The 19,511-nt window shown below is 42.5% G+C and overlaps 1 protein-coding gene across 1 annotated transcript in view; it reads left to right on the top strand.

Moving 5' to 3' along the window:
- Window positions 1-19,511, top strand: part of LOC118396152 (hepatocyte growth factor-like) — a 35,954-nt gene that overhangs the window by 7,901 nt on the left and 8,542 nt on the right. Inside the window, exons 3-10 of the mRNA XM_035790266.2 lie at window positions 1,167-1,279; window positions 1,628-1,742; window positions 7,184-7,326; window positions 8,554-8,674; window positions 10,922-11,040; window positions 12,034-12,199; window positions 13,013-13,146; window positions 13,993-14,080. Of these exons, the coding sequence (XP_035646159.2) occupies window positions 1,167-1,279; window positions 1,628-1,742; window positions 7,184-7,326; window positions 8,554-8,674; window positions 10,922-11,040; window positions 12,034-12,199; window positions 13,013-13,146; window positions 13,993-14,080 (999 nt within the window). The remainder of the gene's footprint in view (window positions 1-1,166; window positions 1,280-1,627; window positions 1,743-7,183; window positions 7,327-8,553; window positions 8,675-10,921; window positions 11,041-12,033; window positions 12,200-13,012; window positions 13,147-13,992; window positions 14,081-19,511) is intronic.

The following is a 19,511-nucleotide window of genomic DNA, read 5'->3' on the forward strand; positions in this document are numbered from 1 at the left end:
TACTGTTTGCTTGTAAAACAGATTCAAAGATAACACATTACACGTGCATTCACATTTTCTCTATAGAGGTGCTGAATGTTTTAAAATATATTTCTCCACTCCTGTTCCTGAGACAAAATGAATGTGTGTTGTATAATTTCACTCCAGGAAATGCATAGCCAAATTCTGCAGGAGTTAATATTATGTTAGGCTACGTGTGAGATGTTATAGGCCTACAGTCAGTGTCCAGATTTCAGTTACTATTCCATTTAACTCATATGAACTTAAATGAGGAATATTGAATGTTTATTCATGGACAGGAATACTCATGAGTGGGATATCATAGGTGCAAGTGGCTTATCCAAAAAGACCTTAAGTGGGGTATGAGCTACTTTCCGGAACACTGTCTGTATGTACATATGGTCTATGACAACTGTCAAGAGTTGTTTTCCACCTGTAGTTAGATTGTCGCTGTCAAGTTTTTGAGTAATTAAATGCAGTAACTCCCTTCATTTCATGACTCTAGAACCAAGAAAATGTATTCAAAATAGCTTCAGAATTTTCATAATTGTATTTTCAATAATGGGAAAATATGGTGCTTTTTAAATTTCCTTAAAAGTTTATGTTTTGGAGAAAATACATTTTCATCAGACAGCGACAATATACTGTATTTGTTGTCTAAGCCAGTATGACACCATCCCCTGGCCTTCTTTGGCAGCAGCCCAAACTCTATATCGTAATCATGTCAGGGTTGGAGCCAATTCCATTTCAATTCCAGTCAGGAAGTACACTGAAATTAAAATTCTCTTCAATGCTTTTCAATGAGGAACATTTGGAATTGGAATTTTCTTTTCTTTTCATTGCCTTCTAAATGGAATTGTTCCCAACCCTGCTTACTGTAATACCCTACCACTCTGTAATGAGAAGTTCGGTTTTCCTTAGTGTCTTTCAGCAGCAAAATTAGTCTGGTATGCATTTCTAGGTTTCCCCTGACAGACTCAGTCCTCTCTGCAGTCTCCTTTCAGCAGTAGCAGGCTTGGCGTCAATCCTATTTCAATTCAGGACACATACTGTATTATCTGCATGTTAATTATAAGTCAATTTGGATAAACATGCCTGCTAAATGATTATACTACATAAATCAATCAATATTTCACTCCATCCCTTCCCTCTCTCTATCTATCTAGAGCGTTCTTGTATGATCAGAAAAACAGGAAATGCCAGTGGCTGTCGTTTGACAGGAACTCACCAGGAGTCCAAAGCCAACATGACTTCAACTACCAACTCTACCAGAAGAAAGGTATTGTACACTATCTCCCTGTCTTTCTCTCTTTCTGTCCTCCAGCCCTCTCCCCCTTCTCTCTCTACGGGCAGTAGAAAGGCACTGCTTACAAGTGTCTAAAGTGCCTCGTACTCCTTGTTCTCATCAGTTTGGTACCTGGGTTAGTAATGTTATGTATGTGTAGAGTAAAATGGAACAGTATGGGGGATGTGAGACCCGTCCTAACATGTTCTCTCAGATGCTCTGTGCTCTGAAAAGCAGAAATGTTCTTACAAACAGAGTCCTTTTTGTTGTTGACTGTTCTCTCTCTCTCTCTCTGTCCCTCTCTCTCTGTATCTCTCTCTCTTGTTCTCTATCTCTTTCTAGCCTATGTGCAGGAGTGCATAGTGGGGACAGGAGTGAACTACAGAGGGAGAAGGTCTGTAACGGCCAGTGGAATCAGGTGCCAAGCCTGGGCCTCTCCTTTCCCTCATGAACACAAGTAAGCTAGAACCTGTGTTTGTGCATGTGGTGTGTGTGTGCGCCTGTGTGCATGTGTGTAGAGTGATACATTAGCTGGTGATTAGTCTTAAGGGGCCAGTCATTCATCAGTACTAGTCCTCTCTGAACTCACTCTAACACTTTACACAGTCAGGGATCATTTCCTGTTTTTGTCTCCCTGTTTATGTAGGGTGTGTGTGTTCAAGATAATTTATACTGTAGTAAAACCTGTTAATTAAGTGATAAAAACCTGAGAGAGAGAGAGAGAGAGAGAGAGAGAGAGAGAGAGAGAGAGAGAGAGAGAGAGAGAGAGAGAGAGAGAGAGAGAGAGAGAGAGAGAGAGAGAGAGAGAGAGAGAGAGAGAGAGAGAGAGAGAGAGAGAGAGAGATAGGGAGAGAGAACACAGGGTGAGAGAAGGGAACACAGGGATACAGGGAGAGAGAGGACACATGGAGAGAGATAGAGAGAGAGAGAGAGAGAGAGAGAGAGAGAGAGAACACAGGGACACAGGGTGAGAGAGGACACAGGGAGAGAGACAGCTCGTGACAGAAGTTCATTGGAGGAGCACAACCATCCAACCCCTCCTCGTTCTTCCTCTCGTTCTCCTCTTACCTCACCCTTCTCCTCTTCTCTCCTGCTGTTTTTGCCTTTCTTCCCTGTGCAGTCAAATCAAATGTTATTTGTCACATGCGCCAAATACAACAGACCTTACTGTGACATGCTTACTTACAAGCCCTTAACCAACAATGCAGTTTTAAGAAAATACCCCAAAAAAGTAAGAGATAAGAATAACAAATGATTAAAGAGCAGCAGTAAATAACAATAGTGGGGGCTATATACAGGGGGTACCGGTACAGAGTCAATGTGTCAATGTGCGGGGGCACCATTGTCAAGGTAATTGAGGTAATTATGTACATGAGGTACCCCCTGTACATGAGGTAATTATGTACATGTTGGTTGGAGTTATTAAAGTGGCTATGCATAGATAATAACAGATTGTAGCAGCAGCGTTCCAGCTATGACTAGGGTGACTGGAGTCTTCAACAATTTTTATGGCCTTCCTCTGACACCGCATGGTATAGAGGTCCTGGATGGCAGGAAGCTTGGCCCCAGTGATGTACTGGGCCGTACGCACTACCCTCTGTAGTGCCTTGCGGTCGGAGGCCGAGCAGTTGACATACCAGGCAGTAATGCAACCATGCTCTCAATGGTGCAGCTGTAAAACCTTTTGAGGATCTGAGGACCCATGCCAAATCTTTTCAGTTTCCTGAGGGGCAATAGCTTTTGTCGTGCCCTCTTCACGACTGCCTTGGTGTGCTTGGACCATGTTAGTTTATTGGTGATGTGGACGCCAAGGAACTTGAAGCTCTCAACCTGCTCCACTACAGCCCTGTCGATGAGAATGGGGGCGTGCTCAGTCCTCCTTTTCCTCTAGTCCACAATCTTCCACTTTGTCTTGATCACGTTGAGGGAGAGGTTGTTGTCCTGGCACCACACGACCAGGTCTCTGACCTCCTCCCTATAGGCTGTCTCATCATTGTCAGTGATCAGGGCTACTACTGTTGTGTCATCAGCAAACGTAATGATGGTGCTGGAGTTGTGCCTGGCCATACAGCTATGAGTGAACGGGGAGTACAGGAGGGGGCTGAGCACACACCCCAGATGGGCCCCCGTGTTGAGGATCAGCATGGTGGATGTGTTGTTACCCACCTTTACCACCTGGGGGCAGCCCATCAGGAAGACTAGGATCCAGTTGCAGAGGGAGGTGTTTAGTCCTAGGGGCCTTAGCTTAGTGATGAGCTTTGAGGGCACTATGGTATTGAATGCTGAGCTGTAGTAAATGAATAGCATTCTCACATAGGTGTTCCTTTTGTCCAGGTGTGAAAGAGCAGTGTGGAGTGCAATAGAGGTTGCATCATCTGTGGATCTGTTGGTGCGGTATGCAAATTAGAGTGGGTCTAGGGTTCCTGAGATAATGGTGTTGATGTGAGCCATGACCAGCCTTTCAAAGCATTTCATGGCTACAGATGTGAGTACTACAGGTCTGTAGTCATTTAGGCATGTTACCTTCGTGTTCTTTGGCACAGGGACTATGGTGTTCTGCTTGAAACATGTTTGTATTACATACTCAGACAGGGAGAGTTTGAAAATGTCAGTAAAGACACTTGCCAGTTTATGCTCGGAGTACACGTCCTGGTAATCCGTCTGGCTCTGCGGCCGTGTGAATGTTGACCTGTTTAAAGGTCTTACTCACATCAGCCGCAGAGAACGTGATCACACAGTCATCCAGAACAGCTGATGCTTTCATGCATGTTTCAGTGTTAATTGTCTCGAAACGAGCATAAAAGTTATTTAGCTCGTCTGGTAGGCTCGTGTCACTGGGCAGCTCTCGGCTGTACTTCCCTTTGTAGTCTGTAATACTTTACAGGCCCTGCCACATCTGACGAGCGTCCAAGCCGGTGTAGTACGATTCGATCTTAGTCCTGTATTGACGCTTTGCCTGTTTGATGGTTCATCGGACAAAATAGCGGGATTTCTTACAAGCTTCCGGGTTAGAGTCCTGCTCCTTGAAAGCAGCAGCTCTAGCCTTTAGCTGGGTGCAGATGTTGCTTGTAATCCGTGGCTTCTGGTTGGGATATGCCAGTGACTGATGTGGTGTACTCCTCAATGCCACCTGAAGAGTCCCGGAACATATTCCATTCTGTGCTAGCAAAACAGTCCAGGAGTTTAGCATCTGCTTCATCACTGATCACTGGTGCCTCCTGCTTAAATTTTTGCTTGTAAGCTTGAATCAGGAGGATAGAACTATGGTCAGATTTGCCAAACGGAGGGCACGGGAGAGCTTCGTATGCGTCTCTGTGTGTGGAGTAAAGGTGGTCTAGAATTGTTTTCCTTATGGTTGTTAATTTAACATGCTGATAGAAATGAGGTAAAACTGATTTAATTAAGTTTCCCGGCATTAAAGTCTCCGACCACTAGGAGTGCCGCCTCTGGATGAGCGTTTTTCTGTTTGCTTATGGCGGTATACAGCTCATTGAGTGTGGTTTTAGTGGCAGCATCGGCCTGTGATGGTATGTAGACAGCTACGAAATATACAGGTGAAAACTTTCTTGGTAGATAGTGTTGTCTACAGCTTATCATGAGATACTCTACCTCAGGCAAGGAAAACCTTGAGACTTCCGTAGATATCTTGCACCAGCTGTTGTTTACATAAATGCATAGATGCATGTTGTTTTGTCCTGCCGATAGAGTGTATAACCCACCAGCTGTATGTTCTTAATGTCGTTGTTCAACCACGACTCGGTGAAGCATAAGATATTACAGTTTTTAATGTCCCGTTGGTAGGATAAACGTACTTTGAGTATGTCCCATTTATTTTCCAGCGATTGAACGTTAGCTAGCAGGATGGAAGGCACGGGCACGTTAGCCACTCGTCGCCTGATCCTCACAAGGTACCCTGATTTCCTTCTCCAGCGAATGTGGGGATCTGGGCCTGGTCGTGTGTCTGTATTATATCCCTCCCGTCTGACTCATTGAAGAAGAACTCTTTGTCCAGTTTGTGGTGAGCAAACGCAGTTCTGATGTCCAGAAGCTCTTTTCGGTAATTAGAGACGGTAGCAGCAACATAATGTACACAACAAACAACGTGAAAAAACAAACAAAATAGCTTGGTTGGTTAAGAGCTGATAAGACTGCAACCTTCCCCTCCGGCACCATCACAAGGAAGTACCAATGACTCGCTCAATATGGAAGTGGCCCGATGATGAGGATGCTTTGCAACTGGACTGTTTTGCTAGGACAGACTGGAATATGTTCCGTGATTCATCCGAAAGTATTGAGGAGTATACCACCACAGTCACCGGTTTCATCCCAAAATACTTACATATCCCAACCAGAAGCCATGGATTACAGGCAACATCCGCACCTAGCTAAAGGCTAGAACTGCCGCTTTCAAGGAGCGGGACACTAATCCGGACGCTTATAAGAAATCCCGCTATGCCCTCAGATGAACCATCAAACAGGAAAAGCGCCAAATACAGGACTAAAATTAAATCGTACTACACCGGCTTTGATGCTCGTCGGATGTGTCAGAGTTCTGTTAACCTCTTGCTCCTACCTGGCACGCAGGCGTCCCATCTAGAGCTCTGGAAATGCAAATGCGCTACGCTAAATGCTAATAGTATTAGTTAAAACTCAAACGTTCATTAAAATACACATGCAGGGTATTGAATTAAAGCTACACTCGTTGTGAATCCAGGCAACAAGTCAGATTTTTAAAATGCTTTTCGGCAAAAGCATGAGAAGCTATTATCAGATAGCATGTAACACCCCAAAAGACCCGCAGGGGACGTAAACAAAATAATTAGCATAGTCGTCGCTACACAAACCGCACAAATAAAATATAAAACATTCATTACCTTTGACCATCTTCTTTGTTGGCACTCCTAGATGTCCCATAATCACTATTGGGTCTTTTTTTTTCGATTAAATCGGTCCATATATAGCCTAGATATCGATCTATGAAGACTGTGTGATAAACGGAAAAAAATAGCGTTTCAAAAAGTCGACGATAAACTCTCACAAAACACTTCTAAATACTTTTGTAATGCAACTTTAGGTATTAGTACACGTTAATAAGCGATAAAATTCATCAGGAGGCGATGTCAATTCTCGACCAAAACATCCGGTCGGAGACCGGAGGGAATCGGTTCCCTTGATTCGGTATGACCAAGAATCAAAGCTGAATCAAATGACAAGACTCTAGACAACGTGTGGAAGCTGTAGGCACTGCAACCTCGGCCTCATTTAATTCGGTTCACTTTGAACAATTCCTTGAAGTCGCGCATGGATATTTATTTAAATTTTCAGTGATCAGATTTTCCTGCACTTTTCGATGAAACGCACGTTCTGTTATAGTCACAGCCGTGATTTAACCAGTTTTATAAACGTCTGAGTGTTTTCTATCCACACATACTAATCATATGCATATACTATATTCCTGGCCTGAGTAGCAGGGCGCTGAAATGTTGCGCGATTTTTAACACAATGTTCAAAAAAGTAGAGGGTCGACTTAACAGGTTAAGGCTTGGTATGTCAAGCAATTACAGATCAATTGTGTGCATGTGTGCTTTATCAGTGAGTTTACACTGGGGCACCCACACATTACCATATGTTGCATTATGTTGCCTTGCTCTTTGCCTTCCAAATTGTTTCAGCTGTGACCCATATAAATGTGAGTCCACAAATAAAACCACAATTGAATTGTTCCTCAGTCAATACGTAGATGTGTATGACTCAAGGTTACTTAGTAACACATGGCCTGTTCTACGCTCCACCTTGGAGATTTCCCTTTTGCCTTTCAACTCTGCACCAGATAGAATGAGAATAAGCTTGTGATTGAGTGAGATATTGATGAACACTGAAGTTCTTCTCTCCCTCAAGTTTCCTACCAAGGAGGAACAGGAAGAAGGAGCTGACAAACAACTACTGTCGTAACCCTGACAACGCTATTTCAGGACCATGGTGCTTCACTACAGACCCCACCGTCAGACACCAGGACTGTGGAGTACCTGAGTGCTTACAAGGTAGGACACCCACGCATGCACATACACCCACACACAAATTGACCACTGCCAACAACTAGTGGCTCTAACATGGTGGATTCTCTCCCTCAATGCCCCTCATTGGTCTCCACTTATCTGTGGCAAACTGCAGCCAAGTGGAATATCAGGTGTGTTCTCAGTAATGTAGAATTATCCAACTGTTTCTGATGGTATTGGCCTGAATTGCTGCATGCAGAAGTGTGATTCAGTTTATGTTGTCGATTCTCATTTCATATTTCCCTGGCTTTGTTAACTATTTCAACCCAAAGGGACTCCGTCTGCTTTTTTGCTTTTCAGTCTATACATAACCCATGTTCCTAGTGGGGATTCTTACTCTAGTAGGTCAGTTAAATGTCTTTAACTTTAGATATGGAGCAGTTTTCCCACCACAGCCCATGTTCTTTTACAGTGCACCATTTAACTGCACTGTGATCCCTTCTTCCTGTGGAACTGGATCATGGTCCGTGGTATCTAGAACTGGATGACGCAAACTGTCACAGGAGAAATCACTGTTTCTCAGAGGTCTAGAGGACAAATGTCTAGAGAACAAATGTCCTCTGTGGATAGTACAATCTATCTAGTTAATAAACAGCTGACAGTGATGTGATAAGATGTGTATGAAATACACAGGACGACCAGAGATGTGTGTGGGAGGGAGGAATCCACAAGGTTGTTATAAGATTCTGAGGAAATGTAATGGGTCTGTGTTGTAATGGGAATGTGTGTTTTGGTCCAAAGAAAAATGACTGGAAAGGTTGATTTGAAAGAAAGTTTCCAGTAATGAGGAACACTGGGACATCACACACACACACGCACGCACGCACGCACGCACGCACGCACGCACGCACGCACGCACGCACGCACGCACACACACACACACACACACACACACACACACACACACACACACACACACACACACACACACACACACACACACACACACACACACACACACACACACACACACTCATATACACACATAGTGAGAATAGTAGACTCATAAACATCTGTTTCTAATCTGCTCTGCTCTGCTGTTTACACTGCTCCACACACACACACACATACACACTGAATGTTGACTCATTTGACTTAAGGGGAGACATTTTACACAAACTATTAAATACATGGGACAACTATTTTGGTATTACATGTAGTATTTATGTAGTATCTGCATCAATAATGTCCATGGCACGTGTGTGTCCCCAGTGGAGTGTGTGAGCTGTAATGGGGAAAGGTACAGAGGTCCCATGGATCACACAGAGACGGGACGGGAGTGTCAACGCTGGGACCTAGAGGAACCACACAAACACCTCTTCCACCCCAAGAGGTAACACACACACACACACACACACACATGCATACACTCACACACACACACACACACACACACACACACACACACACACACACACACACACACACACACACACACACACACACACACACACACACACACACACACACACACACACACACACACACACACACACACACATGCATACACACTCAGTTTGAGGTTTAATATTAATTACAGAAACACAAGGATGACTAAAGACGTGTTAACGAGTCTAACACTAATCCACACCACCTGCTGCTGGGGCAGGACACACACACACACACACATACAAACACACACACACCCTTCAACGCTGTGATGAAGAGGTTCTCAGTACCTCTGAGGCTCTGTTAATATGCCTGGAGGAGGAATGAGATGCAAAACACCTGCAGTGGACCAGTGTACTCTGCCAATGGAGGCCCTATGGTCAACACACACATACTTATAGATACACACACACACACACACACACAAACGTATAAATGCACGCTTACACTGATGGAGACGCACACACACATTCCCACTTTGTTCATTGCTCATACAGTTGAAGTCAGAAGTTTACATACACCTTAGCCAAATACATTTAAACTCAGTTTTTCACAATTCCTGACATTGAATCAAAGTAAAAATCCCCTGTCTTAGGTTAGTTAGGATCATCACTTTATTTTAAGAATGTGAAATGTCAAGAATAATAGTAGAGAGAATGATTTATTTCAGCTTTTATTTCTTTCATCACATTCCCAGTGGGTCAGAAGTTTACATACACTCAATTAGTATTTGGTAGCTTTGCCTTTAAATTGTTTAACTTGGGTCAAATGTTTCAGGTAGCCTTCCACAAGCTTCACATTGGGTGAATTTGTTGGGTGAATTTTGGCCCTTTCCTCCTAACAGAGCTGGTGTAACTGAGTCAGGTTTGTAGGCCTCTTTGATCGCGCACACTTTTTTAGTTCTGCCCATACATGTTCTATAGGATTAAGGTCAGGGCTTTGTGATGGCCACTCCAATACCTTGACTTTGTTGTCCTTAAGCCATTTTGCCACAACTTTGGAAGTATGCTTGGGGTCATTGTCCATTTGGAAGACCCATTTGCGACCAAGCTTTAACTTACTGACTGATGTCTTGAGATGTTGCTTCAATTTATGCAAATAATTTTCCATCCTCATGAAGCCATCTATTTTGTGAAGTGCACCGTCCCTCCTGCAGCAAAGCACCCCCATAACATGATGCTGCCACCCCCATGCTTCACAGTTGGGATGGTGTTCTTCGGCTTGTAAGCCTCCCCCTTTTTCCTCCAAACAGAACTATGGTCATTATGACCAAACAGTTCTATTTTGTTTCATCAGACCAGAGGACATTTCTCCAAAAAGTACGATCTTTGTCCCTATATGCAGTTGCAAACCGTAGTCTGGCTTTTTTATGGTGGTTTTGGAGCAGTGGCTTCTTCCTTGCTGAGCGACCTTACAGGTTATGTCGATATAGGAATTGTTTTAATGTGGATATAGATACTTTTGTACCTGTTTCCTCCAGCACAAGGTCCTTTGCTGCTGTTCTGGGATTGATTTGTACATTTTGCACCAAAGTACGTTCATCTCTAGGAGACAGAACGTGTCTCCTTCCTGACGGTATGACGGCTGTGGGATCCCATAGTGTATATACTTGGGTACTATTGCTTGTACAGATGAACGTGGTACCTTCAGGCGTTTGGAAATTGCTCCCAAGGACGAAGCAGACTTGTGGAGGTCTACAATTGTTTTTCTGAGGTCTTGGCTGATTTCTTTTGATTTTCCCATGATGTCAAGCAAAGAGGCACTGAGTATGAAGGTAGGCCTTGAAATACATCCACAGGTACACTTCCAATTGACTCAAATGATGTCAATTAGCCTATCAGAAGCTTCTAAAGCCATGACATCATTTATGGAATTTTCCAAGCTGTTTTAAAGGCACAGTCAACTTAGTGTATGTAAACTTCTGGCCCACTGGAATTGTGATACATTGAATTATAAATGAAGTGATCTGTCTGTCAACAATTGTTGGGAAAAGTACATCTGTCATGCACAAAGTAGACGTCCTAACCAACTTGCCAAAACTATAGTTTGTTAACAAGACATTTGTGGAGTGGTTGAAAAACGAGTTTTAATGACTCCAACCTAAGTGTATGTTAACTTCCGACTTCAACTGTATGTATCTACATCTGTCCCAAAGACTTGTTGAAATCCTTCTCTTCTGTTTGGGTTGTAGGTATCCTGATAAAGGCCTAGATGACAACTATTGTAGGAACCCAGATGGACGTCAACGACCGTGGTGTTTCACCCTGGATGCACACACATCCTGGGAGTACTGCAACATCACAGCCTGCTGTGAGTGTGTGTGGGGGTGTGTGCATGCGTATGTATGTGTGTGTGTGTGGTGTGACTAACTACTCCAAATGTACAGCTTCCTGTACCTGTCATTCCACCCCCTCCTCTCTCTCTGATTGAATAAGCCAGAGGAATGCGGTTTTGAGAAACACATACTCATTCCCAGTTATGTCATGGCTAATAGACTGTGTGTTTATTTTAGGCTGTATCACAACCGGCCGTTATTGGGAGTCACATAGGGCGGCGCACCATTGGCCCAGCGTCGTCTGTGTTTGGCCGGTGTAGACTGTCATTGTAAATAAGAATTTGTTCTTAATTGACTTTCCTAGTTAAATAAAGGTCTAAAAAAAGTGAGCCAATAGAAGGTTGAAGGTGAACAACACTTTAAAGCTGTGTGAGTGTGTTGATTCTTTGTTTCTGTTTGGCTCTTCTCTGTTAGTCATCAGCAGCACTGGAACTGGGACAGATAGCATCTTACCGGTTGGACTCTCTCTCTCTCTCTTTGTCTCTGTGATACATGCCTTGGAAGTCAACCCAGTCCAGTTTTATGGTCTAACCCTTAAACGTTGTGTTAATGAAACCAAGGCAGAAAGACATAGAAACAAAGAGTTGTATTGTTTTGGCCGTTTCTATTCCCTGGTCCTGTCTTTATAATCCTCACCAGTAGCACTCTATTTTTAGACAGATCCGCAAAATACTGTGTTTAGATTGTGGAGAGACAAAAGCTGCCGCATATACTTGTATACACAATTTATCAGCATTGTTTCCTTGTTATTTCAGTTTAATCAACTACATGACTGCAATATAATCTATAGAAAATAGAGGTGTTTTAGTCCAAGTGAGTCTTGTTCTTGCTACTGTGTCTGAGTGGCACAGTGGCCTCAAGGAAAAGCTGGTGTAGTTTAACAGATGTTACAGGTGATATGGCTATATTTAACCATGGTGCATTTCTCACTCACACACACACGGTCTCTTTCTCCTTGCCTCTCTCAGCCTCAGACAGTGTGGGAGAGGTAGATGTGACTACCAGGTGTTTCCTGGGTCGAGGTGAGGGCTACAGAGGGACAGTAGCAGTAACACCCAGTGGGGTGACCTGTCAACGCTGGGACTCACAGTACCCCCACAACCACACATACATACCCCAGGACTATCGCTGCAAGTGAGTGACTGGACACACATCGACAACCCGACACACACTATATTACATGTTGAAGGGCAACTTCACCACTTTTCAACCTCATATTCAATTATAACGTTAACAAGTTATTCCCAATGATCATCATAAGTTAAAACATGTAAAAGAGTGATTTTCAAACATTATGATATTCGTGGGGAGCCAGATAATACCCTCCCTCTTGTAACGGGATTCTTCCTGGGAAGGAGAGGCGGACCAAAATGCAGCATGGTTATCTTTATACATCTTTCATCAAGATGATAACGGACAATACAAAACCGTGAAAAACCGAAACAGCACTATCTGGTGCAAACAAACACAGAGACAGGAACAATCACCCACACAACCCAACACCAAACAGGCTACCTAAATATGGTTCCCAATCAGAGACAACGACTAACACCTGCCTCTGATTGAGAACCATATCAGGCCAAACACAGAAACAGACAAACTCGACACACAACATAGAATGCCCACTCAGATCACACCCTGACCAAACAAAACATAGAAACATACAAAGCAAACTATGGTCAGGGTAGTGACACCGCTGGCTAGAAACACAGTGCAGGTGTTGGAAATCACCATTTGTCTTACTTTTAATCCTACCCTTTGATATCACTGAGAATTATTTTCAAAAAACCTTTCTTCTCATCTTTTTAACCACAGATCGTAGAAACATGCTGCTTTCACATATGTAGACACTGGTTTGGTGCTGGAGATAATGAATAGGAGGTTGAAAAAGGGTGGTTGCACTTGAACTTGTTTAGAGAATATATCTTTATTGTGTGTGTGTTGCAGAGACCTGAGGGAGAACTACTGCAGGAACCCTGACGGCCTTGACCTCCCATGGTGCTTCACTTCAGACCCTAATGTTCGCAAGGCATTCTGCACCAACATCCTCCGCTGTGGCACACAGAATACTGAACCCCATGGTGAGAGCCTAGCATAATCAAAACCACAGTAGTCTCCTGAGCTAAAGCCTATAGCTCCAGGAACTAATACAGGTCTTCAGGTCTCAGACAATGGTAGTGCAATAGACATTTACTGCTTTTGGTTAGACTAACATGTGAAGGGGTGGTGGGTAGCCTAGCGGTTATAGCATTGGTCCATTAATCAAAAGGGCACTGGTTTAAATCCTGAGCGACTAGGTGAGAAAAATCTGCCGATGTACCCTTGAGCAAGGCACTTAACCATAATTGCACCTGTAAGTCGCTCTGGATGAAAGTGTCTGCTAAATTATGTAAATGTAATAGGTTTCTGGCTCCTAAACATTTTTATTTTGACCATGCAAAATAGATGGATTACTGATGCAGATATGTTTTCTCTGAATAATAATATACTTAATTAGTTCAGTGTTGTCCCTGAAGTATGATCTCCTGAGCAACTGAGCAACTAACTAGAAAGTATGTTTCTATAGAAGTATTACTGAAGGACTCTTAGAATCACAGCCCAATGCACATAAATTAACTAGCTCTGACAGCATTACAACATCGCTCTGTCCCATTGGACAGTGTGGAGAAGAGGCCAGTAAGTGGATCTGGAATACAGATTCTTTAGGGTTGTGTTTTTCTTACACTCTGGGACAGCTGGGACAGTTTTGTGACTGGTGTTTTGTGGTCATATTCTGGTATACCACTCAGGACAGCAGAGATTTTAATACCATATTTCCCTTTGGTTGGTGTGGTCTGTAGCATTCTGACTTGTATTACAGTAACATAAATATGTTTTCATATTTTATTATCCTGTTATCATACTGTAAGTGTGTGTGTGCGTTCCAGACTGCTACGAGGGCAACGGAGAGAGCTACAGAGGAGAGGTGTCTAGGACCAGGTCAGGTCTTCCCTGTTCCCTCTGGAGAGACCACAGGTAACAAAACCACATGCTACACATCTGGGTGTGTGTTGTTTAATATAGCCTACACCATCACAGTTCATCCATGATTTATTTTGTATTTATTGTGAGAAACGTGATATGAAGAAAATGTTTTTCAGAAAAACAGGATAGCATGAGATGTGCTTACGTTAGGCGCTAATGTGGCTATGCCATATGGTTGTGGGCTACACTAGTTCATTTAGCAGACAAGATTTGCTTAGAATGCCGTGGCATTATTTTATAGTATGAAGAATACAATTGAACATGCTGTATGAATGCTGTTCTGCCTGCGGCTATAGAACCCTGACCTGTTCACCGGACGTGCTGCCTTGAACTGCTGTTTTCGACTCTCTCTACCGCACCTGCTGTCTCTAACTCTATATGATCGGCTATGAAAAGCCAACTGGCATTTACTCCTGAGGTGCTGACCTGTTGCACCCTCTACAACCACTGTGATTATGATTATCTGACCCTGCTGGTCATCTATGAATGTTTGAACATCTTGACCATGTTCTGTAATAATCTCCACCTGGCACAACCAGAAGAGGACTGGCCACCCCTCAGAACCTGGTTCCTCTCTAGGTTTCTTCATAGGTTCCAGCCTTTCTAGGGAGTTTTTCCTAGCCACCGTGCTTCTACATCTGCATTGTTTGCTGTTTGGAGCTTTAGGCCCGGGCTTCTGTACAGCACTTTGTGACATCGGCTGATATAAAAAGGGCTTTATAAATACATTTGATTCCATTTGATTGAATAACATAGAAAGGATATTTTCTCCAAATGATTTTCAATGGAGTGCGCTCATGCAGCTATTCAGTGTTGAGCAGGTCCTCCTGTATGCTTAATTTAGAGTTATTTATGCAACTTTAGTTGTGATACAAACGTTGGGCTATATGTTTTGATTTGTAGTACATGCGACTCTAATGATGAGTAGAAAAAAGTTGCATCAAAGGCATGAGCTCCTTGTTTCTTGTGCAGGCTGTGCACACTTTATCAGTCTCTCATTCATAATTTGTCAAGCACTCTCACAAGGCCTCGAATTTTCCGACAGCATCCCACATGTGTGGCTGTAATGCCCCCTAAAAAATGTTATGCCTTTTGCGGCCAAAGTGGCCGATGTGCCTATGAGGTAAATATAATCATTAGGATTCCCTTCTACGTGCTTCGAAGCATCTCTCACATGGCTCTCTCAGATATCTCAATTCTTATTAGCCAATGCCCGTCACCTGATCAGGTTCTTCTCACAGGCATCTGAGCTCCGAAGTAGGCTACAAGTGAAGACAGACACATCGGGCAACTGCCTTCTTAGAGGCGCATATTGAAGATGTTAGAGGAACTGTCCACATTTACATTTTATCAGCCAACAAGATGAGTAGGTCTAACAAACATCAAAAGTTCCAGCTTATGTCAATCTACTATTACCCATAGCACATAACTTGACCTATTCTATTGGTCAACTTGTCCTTCTGTGTGAGAAATAAATATTCCAAATATAGTCTGGGACAGTTGTGGAATGTGATAGATCCCAAATTAATACAGCCACTGCATCAAAAAAAAATGTAAAAGCAATGAGGCTGATGCAACAGGTTAGAATGTTTAGCATAAAATGTTAATAAACTATTAGGCTATTTGTTCACAGCCAACAGTGCTCCCACGGCAGTAGGCTATAAGTGTGAATGTTACAAAATGCAATTAGCAGGAAAACACATTCTCAAAAGTGACCGCAAGTGTGATTATTCATTTAATGCTTTATTATGTTAAAAATTATCTTCCCCAAACTTGAAACTCACACGCCGCCTATGAGCCAGTTAGGCTCTCCACCGGTTATAAAGTGGATTAATTTGCCTAATTTTAAGTAGTTATTTGGCCACTTTAGTTTTGATACAAACCTTATCAAAACATATGGGCTAGGCTACATGAGGTGTGTGACTATACTTTGAAAAATTTGCAAAAAAAAGTAATGCACTGTTTCAAGTGATAATATATCTTTGTGATAGGCTAATATTGTCACCCATCAGACTATTCTTAATTAAATTTTGTCTTTACATACAGTACCAGTCAAATGTTTGGACACACCTACTCATTCCAGGGTTTTTCTTTATTTTTACTGTTTTCTACATTGTAGAATAATAGTGAAGACATCAACATTATGAAATAACACGTATGGAATCATGTAGTAACCAAAAAATAGTTAAACAAATTCTTCAAAGTAGCCACCCTTTGCCTTGATGACAGCTTTGCACACTCTTACCACTCTCTCAACCAGCTTCATGAGGTAGTCACCTGGAATGCATTTCAATTAACAGGTGTGCCTCGTTAAAAGTTAATTTGTGGAATTTATTTCCTTCCTATTGCATTTGATCCAATCAGTTGTGTTGTGACAAGATAGGGTTGGTATACAGAAGATATCCCTATTTGGTAAAAGACCATGTCCATATTACGGCAAGAACAGCTCAAATAAGTACACAGAAACGACAGTCCATCATTATTTAAGACATGAAGGTCAGTCAACCTGGAACATTTAAAAAACGTTGAAAGTTTCTTCAAGTGCAGTCGCAAAAACCACCAAGCGCTATGATGAAACTGGCTCTCATGAGAACCGCCACAGGAAAGGAAGACGCAGAGTTATTTAGAGTTACCAGCCTCAGAAATCAGCAATTAAATGCACCTCAGATTGCAGCCCAAGTAAAATGCTGCACAGAGTTCAAGTAACAGACACATCTCAACAGCAGCTCTTCAGAGGAGACTGCGTGAATCAGGACTTCATGGTCGAATTGCTGCAAAGAAACCACTACTAAAGGACACCAATAAGAAGAAGAAACTTGCTTGGGCCAAGAAACATGAGCATTGGACATTAGACCGGTGAAAATCCTTTGGTCTGATGACATACGGATGATCTCCGCATGTGTGGTTCCCACTGTGACGCATGGAGGATGAGGTGTGATGGTGTGGTGGTGCTTTGCTGGTGACAGTGTCTGGGATTTATTTATAATTCAAGGCAGACTTAACCAGCATGGCTACCACAGCATTCTGCAGCGATAAGCCATCCAATCTGGTTTCCGCTTAGTGGGACCATCATTTGTTTATCAACAGGACAATGACCCAAAACACACCTCCAGGCTGTGTAAGGGCTATTTGACTAAGAAGGAGAGGGATGGAGTGCTGCATCAGATGACCTGGGCTCCACAATCGCCCGACCTTAACCCAATTGAGATGGTTTGGGATGAGTTGGACCGCAGTGAAGGAAAAGCAGCAAACAATTGCTCAGCATACTCAGCATACTACCGTTCAAAAGTTTGGGGTCTTACTACTTTTGCACACACTGTACATAGATTTTTCTATTGTGTTATTGACTGTACGTTTGCTTATCCCATGTGTAACTCTGTTGTTTTTGTCGCACTGCCTTGCTTTATATTGGCCAGGTCGCAGTTGTAAATGAGAACTTGTTCTCAATTGGCCTACCTGGTTAAATAAAGGTGAAATAAATATATATTTTTTAGAAGTGTCCTTGTTTTTGAAAGAAAAATACATTTTTTGTACGTTAAAATAACAAATGATCAGAAATACAGTGTAGACATTGTTAATGTAGTAAATGACTATTGTAGCTGGAAACGGATGATTTTTTTTTTTAATGGAATATCTACAGAGGCGTACAGAGGCCCATTATCAGCAACCATCCATCCTGTGTTCCAATGGCACGTTGTGTTAACTAATCCAAGTTTATCATCCTCTTGAAACTCTGGGGGCAGTATTTCATTTTTGGATGAAAAACGTTCCCGTTTTAAACAAGATATTTTGTCACGAAAAGATGCTCAACTATGCATATAATTGACAGCTTTGGAAAGAAAACACTCTGACGTTTCCAAAACTGCAAATATATTGTCTGTGTGTGCCACAGAACTAATGCTACAGGCGAAACCAAGATGAAACTTCAAACAGGAAGTGAGACAGATTTTTGAGGCGCTGTGTTCCAATGTCTCCTTATATGGCTGTGAATGCGCCAGGAATGAGCCTGCACTTTCTGTCATTTCCCCAAGGTGTCTGCAGCATTGTGACGTATTTGTAGGCACATCATTGGAAGATTGACCATAAGAGACTACATTTACCAGGTGTCCGCCTTGGTGTCCTCCGTCGAAATTGGTGCGTAATCTCCAGCTGCATGTATTTTTCCATGTGATTCAGAGGAGCAACCAAACTTCCACGAATGATATGAATGATATATCATCGAATAGATATGTGAAAAACACCTTGAGGATTGATTCTAAACATGTTTTGCCATGTTTCTGTCGATATTATGGAGTTAATTTGGGAAAAAGTTTTGCGTTTTGATGACTGAATTTTCGTTTTTTTTCTTAGCCAAACGTGATGAACAAAACGGAGCGATTTCTCCTACACAAATAATATTTTTGGAAAAACTGAACATTTGCTATCTAACTGAGTCTCCTCATTGAAAACATCCGAAGTTCTTCAAAGGTAAATGATTTTATTTGAATGCTTTTCTTGTTTTTGTGAAAATGTTGCCTTCTGAATGCTAGGCTTAATGCTATGCTAGCTATCAATACTCTTACACAAATGCTTGTTTTGCTATGGTTGAAAAGCATATTTTGAAAATCTGAGATGACAGTGTTGTTAACAAAAGCCTAAGCTTGAGAGCCAGTATATTTATTTCATTTCATTTGCAATTTTCATGAATAGTTAACGTTGCGTTATGGTAATGAGCTTGAGGCTGTAGTTACGATCCCGGATACGGGATTGCTCATTTCAATAAGGCTAATTGATCATTAGAAACTGTTGTTCTGATTAAAGAAGCAATAAATCTGTCCTTCTTTAGATTAGTTGAGTATCTGGAGCATCAGCATTTGTGCGTTCCATAACATACTCAAAATGGCCAGAAACTTTCTTCTGATTCTGAGAGATGAAGGCTTTTCCATGTGAGAAATTGAAGATCTCGTACAACTCTGGGTAATACTCCCTTCACAGAACAACGCAAACTGTCTCTAACCAGAATAGGAAGAGGAGTGGGAGGCCCCGGTGCGCAACTGAGCAAGAGGACAAGTACATTAGAGTGTCTAGTTTGAGAAACAGACGCCTCAACTGGCAAGTTCATTAGATAGTACCCGCAAAACACCAGTCTCAATGTCAACAGTGAAGAGGTGACTCCGGGATGCTGGCCTTCTAGGCAGAGTTCCTCTGTCCAGTGTCTGTGTTCTTTTGCCCATCGTAATCTTTTATTTTTATTGGCCAGTCTGAGATATGTCTTTTTCTTTTCAACTCTGCCTGGAAGGCCAGCATCCCAGAGTCGGCTCTTCAACGTTGCCATAATTGTGAATGGTAGTGTATGTGGGAACTCCTTCAAGACTTTTGGAAAAGCATTCCAGGTGAAGGTGGTTGAGAGGATGCCAAGGGTGTGCACAGCTGTCATCAATGC

The sequence above is a fragment of the Oncorhynchus keta genome, chromosome 17 (genome assembly GCF_023373465.1).
Source record: "Oncorhynchus keta strain PuntledgeMale-10-30-2019 chromosome 17, Oket_V2, whole genome shotgun sequence".
In the NCBI taxonomy this organism is placed as follows: Eukaryota; Metazoa; Chordata; class Actinopteri; order Salmoniformes; family Salmonidae; genus Oncorhynchus; species Oncorhynchus keta.